Source organism: Notothenia rossii, assembly GCF_949606895.1.
Source record: "Notothenia rossii genome assembly, chromosome: 10".
Lineage (NCBI taxonomy): Eukaryota > Metazoa > Chordata > Actinopteri > Perciformes > Nototheniidae > Notothenia > Notothenia rossii.
In genome coordinates, this window is record NC_136908.1 from 13,629,240 (window position 1) to 13,641,038 (window position 11,799).

An 11,799-nucleotide genomic window follows, 5' to 3' on the forward strand; every position below is an offset into this window, starting at 1 on the left:
TAAGTAGAGGATAATATTTTAACTTTTACTTCAGTAAAATGTTAAAGGATTAGGCTGCTTCTTATTAACAAAGTTATTCTAAACTAATATCTGAGTAACTTCTACTTCGATCACTGTCAAACTGACCTTAACTATCACAACAAAATTCCTAATAGGCCACACCCTAACATTATTGTAACCGTAAAGAAAGACGCACGCACGCACGCACGCACGCACACACACGTACACGCACACACACACACACACACACGCACGCGCACACACACACACACACACACACAAGGCTGAAGGTGTTGATTTGATTGGCCAACGTAGAGACGTCATTCTCGCAGTCTTGAATCGGTACAACCTAAAGATAAACCTGACAAACGGTGGATGTGATCCCCAACGTTAACCACTATGTCGCTTAATTGTGGATTCTAGATCTACAAGAGAGACCGATACTAACTTTCTAGCGGTAAGTGAACCTACAGTAGGAAGTCAGCGTCTTTCACTTAATCCTGTTAACAAGTAAGTTTCAGTTGTATTGTTTCGATGGGACGTCGGACTTTAGCTTGTTAGTTGTTTGGTTGCTCAGATAACAGAAATGTTTGTTTATTTTTAATCTGTAGGGTGAACAAACATCAATATTTCTGACCTTACGTTTAGTCAAGTTACGTCGTTAATACGTTTTATTGATAACACACATGTTTACTAACTTATTCTTAAAACACGTGTAACGTGAGTTTACGTTAATTGACAACGGTTAACGGTAGTGAACAGCCGTTAAGTATTTTATTTAACTCTACGGGGAAACGTAAGTTAGCTGTAATTAGCTAGAAGTTTCACATGAGTGTCATTACCTAACTGGTCAATATTCTTCTTATGTACAACTTACCACTCTTCTTTTATGAAACTGTAGTGTAAAATAACAACACCAAAAATAACGAACGAAGCTTTTTAAGTTGTCCCTGCTAAACAGCCTGCTTAGCCGTGGTGGAAAAAGTACATTTACTCAAGTACTGTACTTTTAAAAACAAATACTTTTGATTCAACTTTAACTTTTAGGTACTTTTCAGAAATGTAATGCATTTCTAAAAAATAAATGTGTGGATTAACAGTTTATGGTACAAAATTGTAAAATTATACGAAATATTACAAAAGTCAATACTTTGAGTAGAATGCTGTAAACATTATCTAATGATGTCATATAGTAAATCACACATGAAGTAGATTGTACTGATAATACTTAAGTACGGTTTTGAATGCAGGAGTTTAATTGTAATGGAGTATAAAATCATGAATGTATTGGTTCTATTACTGAAGTAAAGACGGAATAGTTCTTCCTGTTGATCTATCAGTTTATCAGAGTGACAGCAGTACAATACTTCCTGTGTCTTGTGTAACCCCATTTCCTGCTGCTATGATTCACGTTGAAGTGTCTACATACCTCTGTAAATGGACTACACACTTATTGAACGTTGGCATTCATTATTTGCAGAAGGCTACCATAATTACATCGTTGAATAACAGTTACATGATTTAGTTTATTTCTTTATAATTAAAAACGTTTACATTTTATTTCAAACTTTTGAAAAGTCATAATCCTGTTTGAACAATGTGTTGATGTTGCGCGCCATCTTGTGGCTAGTTTGTAAAAAGGCACAGTTTATTATTTTCTATGGTCATTTTATTAGCATAACAAATCTAAAATTCAGATACAAGCAGGATATGACATATACTGTTTTTGGATTAGACATGTACACAAAACGAAATATGTCAAAAATGACTTGAAGAATTAGTTGTAATTGTGTTAATTCACTATGTAAAGGCACAGGGTATTGCACATTTTCCTTGAAACAAATATAACCGGACCCTAATACTTTGTTTCACCATGTAGAGTGAAGGTTTGTAAACTTGGTGAGGATAACGGAAACTTTACATGACATTAAAATACATTTTCCTCTACATGGATCATGGCTGACCCTAATTTACTTTTTTAATAACTGAAACAGTTCAGGCACAAACAAAGGCAAATTATAAGTAATAACTGTAATCTCCAACCTTAACTGTATGCAGGTGGTGATTCTACAAGGGCAGCATGCAGCCGGTTGAAGCACAAAAAGGTATGTCTTTCTTTGATAGGTCTGCCATGCCTACACTATTTTCCCGTTATTAAGTGTTTTTGATGCATTCTCTGTTTGTAGGTGTTTCTACCAAAAGCCAGCTGTTGGATTCTCTGAAGGTTTATCTGAACAACAAGAGCAGATTACAACCCATCATCGGTCTGTAGAAAAAAATTCTTATGTTGTGTATCCTGTTGGGCTGTTGCAAATGTTTTCCTCTTGTTGTGTCTGTAATCACATTTTACAGCATCATATCCCTAAGAAAAAGGAAATCCTTGATCCGAAAAATAGATTTGTTGGAGTTAAGGAGTTAGTCTTTTTTGCTAAATAAAATTGCTTTAATGAATATAGCTTGTCAGTCACATGAGTCCCGTGTGTTTGCAGCAAGCAGGAGAGCAAAACATGTTTCACTGCATTGATGTTAAAATAATAATATTTATCTGTAACTATGCAGAAATACCATTAATACGAATAAATAGAAGAGCAAAAAAACGCTGCTCAGCAATAGCATTTTTAATTAAGTATTTTAAAACCAACGTTATTAATGAAGTTTCGGTATATTTGGTACAGCCTGTATTGAAATAACTTGTCACTTCATGTATATTCAGGCCTGGGCAGTATTATAGAATGTGTGAAGGCCGGTACACACAACAAAGAAATATTGTTCCTGTGTGAGGTATGTGTGTGTCAACTTAATAAAGCTGACATGCGAAACCACATCATGGGAAGTCTCCACAGATACAACTACATTGTAAGTAGTACTGTAGAAGAAGTCACGATAAGAGTTTTATGTGCTGACTTGGATCTTAGGTAATTCAGTGTTGTTATGTTTCACAGAAAGCCTGGCACCCCCACTTAGTGTCTGCATGGAAGGAGAAGTCTGACCTGTCTAAGCTGGCCTGGCCACTCATGGAGATGGCCAAGACACTTGAGGAGAAGGAAGGGCCCGGAGACGTCCAGGTATGTTGTTTAACTGTGTACGTTGTGGATGCAAACAGATGCATGTTTGGATATGAGCCCTCACATCTTTGTGTGTACATTCATATAAAGTGGTTAGAGCTCGAAGATGCTGTATACCAGAGGATAGCAACAAACAGCGAGAATGACGGTCAGTGAGTTGTAACACAAGTCTCAAACCCTCTTCAATTCCACCTCTTCTCATTTGTCTATTATGTGTCTTTTTTTTTCTATATATGCATGTCCCACTTTTATTTGATTTGTTTTACTCCACATCAGTCTCTTTTTTCTTTTTAACACCACAGCAGTAACTCTGATAACTATCTTGAGAGACCAGCAGGGTGAAACTGAAAACCTTTCAGAGAGCACATCTCCGCAGCCGGAGCAAGATTCCCCCCAATCTCAGAGGATTGTATTACTTTCCAAAAACCGACAAGGACAGATCTCCGAAGTGCCAGAGACAAATTTAACAATAGATGTAATCAAGTCCACACGGCGTTTAGAGAACAGTTCACCTGAACCCTCCCTGCCATCAGAGAACCGCAGCAGCTCTCTGGATGGCTACACGGGAACCGAGCCTCTTATTGGTGAGAACACAAATATATATAAAGGTCTTCCTATTGTAGCTCGTCTAAATACAATTTACTAGCATATTCACAAGCCATGTTTCAAGCTCATGTTATTCTTTAAACTTGGCTATACATGCAAAGACGGCATCCATAAATACACATTGCTGTCTGTAGCTACATAGAGAGGCGAAGTCCCTCCCTTTCCGGGGGACCTCCATGGGACCTTATTTCGGAAAAAGTATGTATTGAAGTCAATGGGGAGAGAAAGATTATTTTTCGATCCCGTTTGAATTGTGCCACGAATTACACATACGATGTTTGTCAATTTTTAAAGGATAATGTTGCAAGTACAACAAAAAAAAAAGTGTCGTAAAACTGTGAAGTAACACTTTTTTTTGTGTGAAACCGCTCAATGAACTACATCTCCCGTCCCGCACCACACATCAAGACGGCTGTCACGTTGGCACATTTCACTTCTTTCTTTCAGAATGAGGCGAAAAGTATTAAAAGAGGTGAAAATCATTACAAGTCTGGGAATGTTGAGAAATGTGCACACACAAAAGGGGAGTTAGTCAGTTCCGTAAGAGACAGCATGCGGGACCGGGACTCTGGGATTTGTAGTCTTTCTAGTTGCGTATTTTCCATAGTCTGATATTTCAACAGTTTTACGACAAACTGTGACTTTTTTGACATGGAAATTATTTTTTAAGATTGACAAACATCATTTGTGTAAATCGTGGCACAATTCAAATGGGATCGAAAGAGAATCTTTCTCTCCCCATTGACTTCAATACATAATTTTTCCGAAATAAGGTCCCATGGGTCGGAAGTAGATGGGCGGGACTTCACCTCTATTACTACTAATAAGTCCTGAGATAGGTAATGATGTTATCTATCTTGTTGCAAGAAAGCAAATCAGTTACATTTCCAAAATGTCAAACTCCTGCTTTAACAGAAGCTGCTTCCATGTGTTTGCCACAGGTCTTCTCCGCGTTGTTGAATGCAGAGGTGAAGATGGCCGTACATACTGTTTCTTATGTCACTGCTGCCGCATCAGAGCCAACGAGAATGACATAATTGATCACCTAACCAGAACTTCCCATCTCATCAACTACTTGGTATGTTTGTTGTGGAACAGTGATTGAAATGAACAAGAGCATGAATACTACATCCAAAGGCTGTATAGAAAATGCTAAGTAAAACTTTTGTTTTGTGTAGATGGAAACTCATCCTGAGCAGGTTGAGGTTATTCTGGCAGATATTAATGACGACTATCAGCTTCTCGTATCACTGGCCATGGAGGTGGAGAAAGAAGAGGGCAGAGGGGAGATGAAGGTAGTGTATATTTTCTTTTACTGTATTTACAGATTATCCTGCCTTGGGAATGCTAACTAGGGATGCACCGAATATTCGGCCACCGAAAACTATCGGCCAAAAATGGTTAAAAAGGCCCTTTCGGCCGAAAGGGTTTAGCACCGAAAAAATATCACCGAATGTCAGAGAACAGGGTTACGTTGATCATACTCCGCATATTTTTCCGTTTTTTTTTAATTTCAAGTGGTGGAGTAATCCCGAAGTGGTGAAAGTCTTTGCAGTTACACCCCCTCGAGAAATGTCAGCTCAACACATTTTTACAAATCGCAATCAGCGGCAGAAATGTTGGCTGTGAGCCAGCATGGTCGCGCGCCGTGCTTGTCGCCGCGTTTTGATTACGTCATCACAACAACACGTTAGGTTACCAAAGTTATAGGTGCATTTGTTGTTGTTGAAGGCCTGGCTGTTACAGTCTTTATTTACACTATTTTGTTGTAGACCTACTGGCCTAGATGTTTATGTAGTTTTAAAGCTCCTTGTCTTTGTTCTGAATGCACTTTGTTGTAGTTATCCTACAGAGAAAATAAAATGCACTTGACTTGGAATTAATGTACTGTATGCATTCAAAAGTGCTGAATAAATGTTTTATGGACCCATAATAGTGATTATTATTTAAGTTAAATGTTGCCATAATCATGTCTTTTTCCATAATCAGGTAGCTGAACAACATTGGTAAAAAATGTATACATTATATATATATATATATATATTTATATATCTATATATTTCTATTAATCATTTTCGGCCTTTCGGCATTCGGTTTTCGGCCAACTGTTTCCTATTTTCGGTATCGGTTTCGGCCAAGAATTTCCCATTCGGTGCACCCCTAATGCTAACCTATTTGTTCATTTATTTACGATAAAGGTTTAGAGTTCACTTGTACTCATTTTCCATCGAAATGTTTAAACATGTGATTTTTCCCAGGTGATCAAGACACCAGAATCACTCGGTATTCAACTGACTGGCAAAAGTTACCACTGGTGTAAGTACAGATGCATGTCCATCCTCTTTTTTGCCCTTAAACTATTCACCTCAGATTCATTTCTTTAAAACGTGTGGCGTTCTTCTAGTTTGAAAACTCAACTTCCTCCTGACTTTAAAAAAAGAAAAAAGAATGCATGCAGTAATCCCCATGAAACCAAGGTGACCCCCAAGCCTCAGTTCTTCATGAGATGAGATAAAAAGTAGAACCTTTCAGCCCTTGCGGAAGATAACCCTTAGTGAGCAGAGTGGAAACCAGCTGGAGCTTCACTTGAAGTTTATTAAAACTTGTACAAGGAAAACAGGGTGAGCCATATAAGTGAATACCTATCAATTCTGGAGCACAGCCTTTCCCTAGGGATATTAAAGAGCAACTTGCAGGTTAGACACACCAGTGAATAAATGTGTAGGAAAATGACGTATACACTAGATTTTCAAAAAGATATACAGAAATATACACTACAGTGACATCTGGCATCGTTTTTGTAAGACATTTTTACTTCCGCATAAAAAAAAGCCTCCGGACGTGACCTCCCGCGTGTGACGTAACATGGGGGAGAGCGGCCGGTCTAACGTATGAATAAACATGGATCACAATGCTAGTTTTGACACAGAAGAGGTTGAAAATATATATTCGAATGCATATGATTATAATTATGAGCCTGCTAGGCGTCCAAGAGACCAGGGGCCGTATTCACAAAGCATTTTTATCTTACCGATTTTACGTAGGAGTTTTTTCTTAAAAGTTATTCACAAAGCCGCTGAGACCTACTCATACTAAGGATAAATCACTAAGAGTGACGCGCCGTTGCTATGGATTACGTCGATTCTCGTGCATGAGTTTAGAAGCGGTCAGTACGGTGATTGGTTGTTCAGAGCAGGCGGTCTCGGTGAAACTCATCCGCAACATCCCACAAACGAGCCCACTAAATCACCGAAAAACAAGGAAATAGCCTAGGCTAGAAATGTATTCCTATCAAATATTTATGGACAGTGCAGTTAGCAGAATACACGCATGATGACAAGTTTGTGCAGACCACGATAATGATGTTGTATATGCACGTTAAAGAGAGAGCAAACAATAAAACTAAGTAAATTGCATTAAATCAAGGAGGCAATTAAAAGCACCCCGCAAACTATTATATAATGAGCATATTTCCAGCACTTAAACACTTTCGATAACAGCCCATACCGCCGTTCAAGTCCCCCTATCATGATGAATGAAAACAATCTGCGTGTTGATGGAATGTACTTTCCTTTCTATTGACGAACACGTCCTCATCTTTTGATGGCGCAATTATTTTTATGTGCGTCCCGTCAATAGCACCGACTGCACCGGGCATACCTGCAATTGCCATGAAGTTGGCTTTGATCCTGTGTAGTTGTTGATTGTCCAAAGGAAACCGGATAAACTGTTGGATGATATGTGGTCTAGAGAGCGCGTTGATGGTTTGGTTTATGGCACAGCTGACTGATGGTTGCGATATTCCTAAATCGTTGGCATTGCAAAGTTGCATTTTCCCTGTTGCTAAATATCGTAGTGTTGCCAAACATTTTATTTCCGGACTAATTGGGTTATTCCTGTTAGTCGGGGATGTTATTGCATCCCGGACTAATTCCACAACAAGTTTGATACCCTCACGATTTAGCCTATATCTCTTGATCAATTCACAGTCTTCCATTGTCTCCAAAACATTTCGTCTCGCAGCCATTTTCAGATTCTTTGTGAATAGGTCTTACTGAGTTAGGAGTCCTCTCAAGGAGTTTTAAGCTCTCCTAAACTTAGGTGCTACTTTTAGGCCTAAAATACTTTGTGAATTGCTCTTAGTGAATAAAATTAGGAGTCCTAAATTTAAGACTGACACGCCCATTGTGTTTTGGAGTTTCTCCTAAATTCGCCAGTTAGGAGCTACTTTTAGCCCTAAGATCCTTTGTGAATACGGCCCCAGGAGCAGCCAAGGATTAGAAGAAATAACGGGAGGGAAAGAAAAAAAATACGGTTTCCTGATAAACGTTTTGTTTGATGGGCTTCTGCTGTGGAGAGTATGTGCTGCAGGGAGGTGGATGCACCTCGCACAACGCACCCAGGAACAAAAAGCTAGCTCCGTTCCTTTTCCTGTGAGGGAAACTGTGGACTCGATGTCCTGACAGGCTGGAGTTTGTGCAACCTGCACAAACTCCAGCTCACCATGATTTAAAAATGGTGAAATGCAATGAGAAAGTTGCTCCCCCATGTGACGTAATATGACGCGTTTGACGTTTTAAAAAAAGCAGTTTTTAGTAGCAGAGCTCAAAACGGCTCCTTTCCCTCTGAATTCCTGCCCTTATGTCTTGTAAAACATATCAAATCCTGCATTAACTTTTTTAATTGTAATTTTCAGGCAAGGTCAAGCATAAATCTATAAAAAAAAAACCCTGCAAGTTGCTCTTTAAACATACACAGGATCAGATCGATTGGGTTGGAGGCTCCTCGGATTTAAATAAAACGGCCGTAATCTCTTCTTTTTTTTTTTTTTTACTCTGAGACTGCTTGTGACCTTGCGCGCCAAAGACAAAAGAACAGTCACAACTCTTATCTCTTATGCAGCTGTAGACCAACAGCCCTAGCTTTTTGTTGACAAGAGAATGACCTGACATGGTGCGAGCTATAACAGGACACTGGGACCTAAGACCCACTGTAGTGTTGAAATGAATGTGCATTACTAAAAAGGCAAGGATGACATCATAACTCCTTTCAGCAACATTTGTAAAAGGATATGGAGAGTAGTTCATAAACTATTTTCCTTCTTTATTCTTGTTATTCTGTTAATGTTCATTCAGCCTTAACTTTTACCAGTGTCCAACAAGTGTTTATTTACCTGCATTTAATCAACTATTTGCCTTTTCTTTTACCCATTGGATTTGTAGTGCAGATTCTTGTGTACATATGTTTGTATATCCCCTGTATTGTTTTACTCTTTTCCAGGTGTAAAGATGATGAGTAATGGAAGGAAGCATCCAGACATCCAAAAGCCGAAAAGAGCCAATAAAGGTGTGTGTCTATTGAAGCAACATTTTACTTGTTATGTAATTTCCTGTTGCTCATTGAGTGAATTTACACTTGTTTTGTGATGTGTGAACAACCCTTCAGATCAAGGCATGCCAGAGAAATGTGCCGTGGTGCTGTCGCAATGGCCAAAGAGTAGGAGCGCTAAGAGGAAAATGAGGGGAGTGACAAATCCTGTGTTTAAGGTAAGCCTGCCTCTAAACAAAGGTTCTCTGCTGCTGAAGAGGAGTCCGTTCATCATGGACAGCCTTAATGTGCCCTCTGCATTCCCCCATTCACCGGACTCGGATCTTCCAGAGTCACCAGAGTTCCACTCAGAGGATCGTGAGGTGGACTATGACACTGAATCATTTGCAATAAACCCAGCTGAACAATCCGTTCAACATCAGCAAGATCGCCACAGTGGAGAAGGACAGGCTGGTCCATTCATGGAACCAGAAAGAAACGTCACAATGACTCCGTATCAACAGATGGATGGACATTATAATGGCAATGAATACTTTAACCCTTCAAAAGATATAACCAGAACAACATATCAAAAGGTTTATGGCGGAAATAATTACAACACACAGCAAGGTTCTCACGTAAAATCAAATAAGAGGGTTTACGAAAAGTGGCCAAATGAAGGCCAACAGACTGAGATTGATTGGTCGACGCCTGCTGTGTCCCACACTCAGGACTGGCCTTCCCATAACTCGGCCTACAGATATGAGGCGGGTCCCACCGAGCAGTGGTACAATCCAACTCCACAAAGTGCAGTTGGCCCAAGAATTGAGAGATGCCAAGAGGTTAGCTTTGATGCTACTCAACATTATTACCAGCAACAACCGCCAACTCAGTACATGGCACAAAATCATCAAAGTCTTCAGATAGGCAATGCGGGACAGCACTGTTGGCCTAGTGATACGGCTGCTCATACAGATGCTGCTAGGGTCCAAATGCATCCTCACTTAGGAGATCCCCATGCACAAAATGGCAGTAATGCACCAGTGCCTGGAGCACAGTTTGAACCGAGACAAGTGCAAACGTACATGGAGTTTTCCGTTGGTCATGTCAAGACAGCTTCACAAAATGATGCGACACAACCTACGGCCCATCAAGGCATCCAAGCAGGCTATGGGATGCAGTCTTTCCCCAACTACAATGCTGGACCTTGGACAAACCCTTACCAACACTTACCTCATCAAAACAGCGGTGGAGATGGTGTTGGATGGGGGGGGTCTCAGTCAAATGCTTACATGCCACCTCAGCAAGTCCAGTGGTCTTATGGAGCCCAGTCTGCGGTTAATTATAGAGCAGCTGGTTTGATTTGACGATTTCAGGAAGTACAGATAAAACAACTTCATGTATGTTAGCATTTCCAATTTTTGACTATGCAAATTTGGTAAATCCCCACTGACACCACGTTTTTATTGAAGGAGACATTTTTCTAGCACCATCTAATGAAAATGCACTCAGATGCACCGGCTTAGGTTCTATTGGTGCTGTGGCATTTTTCTTTCTTCTTAAAATGTTTTCCCTAGTCTCTGTCCGAAATGGGAATCCCCTAATGGATGGATGTTATGCCTTTTCATTTTGAATGTTATGTAAAATGACCACATTTTATTTTTATTTTTCTTGGAAATGTTTGGATCAAACGAGTCATTAAACAGAATTTCTTCTATTCTTTAATCAAAATCTAAAACAAATCTGATTGTGGACCATTGCGCTGAAATGTGCCTAGATAGTGACATATTTCCTTTGACACTATAGGAGTTATAAGTAAAAGTGTATTTGTTGTATCATCTGGTTACAGAAAAGTTTTTCGGTGATTTATAAATTGTATTGGTTCAGAGCAACTGCTGATAAGTTATAAAGGTTCAAATCAGACTAAAGCTCAATTTAATAAAAACATTTTTTTTTTAAAGATCCACGAACTGAAAAAAGGTAGGGTTGACAAGAGCTAGCTAGTTCGCCTTAATAAAAAATCAACACTTAAATGCTTATGCAATGTACAAAAAACAAATCATCCTTATGGTCCAGGAGCTGGCTAAAAGTTAGCATTGTTGTTGTGCTTTCATATTTTTTCCAACTATCTTATCTACAAAAGTTATTTCAAATGACAATCTTTTTTCTTTACATTTAAAACAGAATTTCTTCTATTCTTTCATCTAAAACCAAATCTGATTGTGGACCATTGCGCTGAAATGTGCCTAGATAGTGACATATGATTTCCTTTGACACTGTTGGTGTTATAAGTAAAAGTGTATTTGTTGTATCATCTGGTTATAGAAAAGTTTTTTGTTGATTTATAAATTCCACTGGTTCAGAACAACCGCTGATAAGTTATAAAGGTTCAAATCAGACTAAAGCTCAGTTTAAAAAAAACAAAAACAAAAAACAATTTGACTTTGTATGTTATGTTCAAAATGTGCCTAGATAACTCCAAATAAGTATTACATTTACAATTAAAGTGAAGACCTACTTAAGGTTTGTGCCAACATGTATTTACTCTGTTTTTGAAAGACCTCTTTTTGCCTGTTTTGTGAACCACTAAAGATAGTATGTCGACAATGGTGTTCTAGGTTGGAACCGGTGTAACAATTATGTTCTATTCAAAATAAATGCTTACTAAAACCTTTTTTTACTGTAGTTCTTCATTTTAGAGTTTAATTCCGAATAATTAACTATATACATGTCAAATAAAAATAAATAAGCTAAATATTGCTGCTATTGTTATAACTGATCAAGTAAATCAGAAGTCTATATACATTTAAATAGAATAAGA

At 38.6% G+C, this 11,799-nt stretch overlaps 1 protein-coding gene across 3 annotated transcripts; it reads left to right on the forward strand.

Annotated features, from left to right (window-relative positions):
* The first annotated feature begins 300 nt into the window (after positions 1–300).
* On the forward strand, positions 301–11,648 carry LOC307022310 (uncharacterized protein). 3 transcript variants are annotated; one of them, XM_079655047.1, is made up of 12 exons: positions 301–457; positions 2,059–2,105; positions 2,187–2,264; positions 2,714–2,856; positions 2,943–3,213; positions 3,368–3,649; positions 4,613–4,749; positions 4,850–4,966; positions 5,930–5,987; positions 8,952–9,017; positions 9,117–9,217; positions 9,330–9,530. In XM_079655047.1, exons 2-12 carry the CDS (start codon positions 2,081–2,083, stop codon positions 9,390–9,392), a joined length of 1,341 nt encoding a protein of 446 aa, XP_079511173.1. In that variant the 5' UTR covers positions 301–457; positions 2,059–2,080; the 3' UTR covers positions 9,393–9,530. The 3 variants fall into 3 exon arrangements, with proteins under 3 accessions (XP_079511173.1, XP_079511171.1, XP_079511172.1); XM_079655046.1 differs by having other exon boundaries at positions 303–457; positions 2,943–3,065; positions 3,156–3,213; positions 9,117–11,648; XM_079655045.1 differs by having other exon boundaries at positions 302–457; positions 9,117–11,648.
* Positions 11,649–11,799: the final 151 nt, after the last annotated feature.

Coding starts and splice junctions, on each gene's coding strand:
- LOC307022310 (XM_079655045.1), top strand. CDS start 2,081: ATGCAGCCGGTTGAAGCACAAAAAG. Junction 3,214..3,367: donor AACAAACAGCGAGAATGACG/GTCAGTGAGTTG, acceptor TTAACACCACAG/CAGTAACTCTGATAACTATC. Junction 9,018..9,116: donor GCCGAAAAGAGCCAATAAAG/GTGTGTGTCTAT, acceptor ACAACCCTTCAG/ATCAAGGCATGCCAGAGAAA.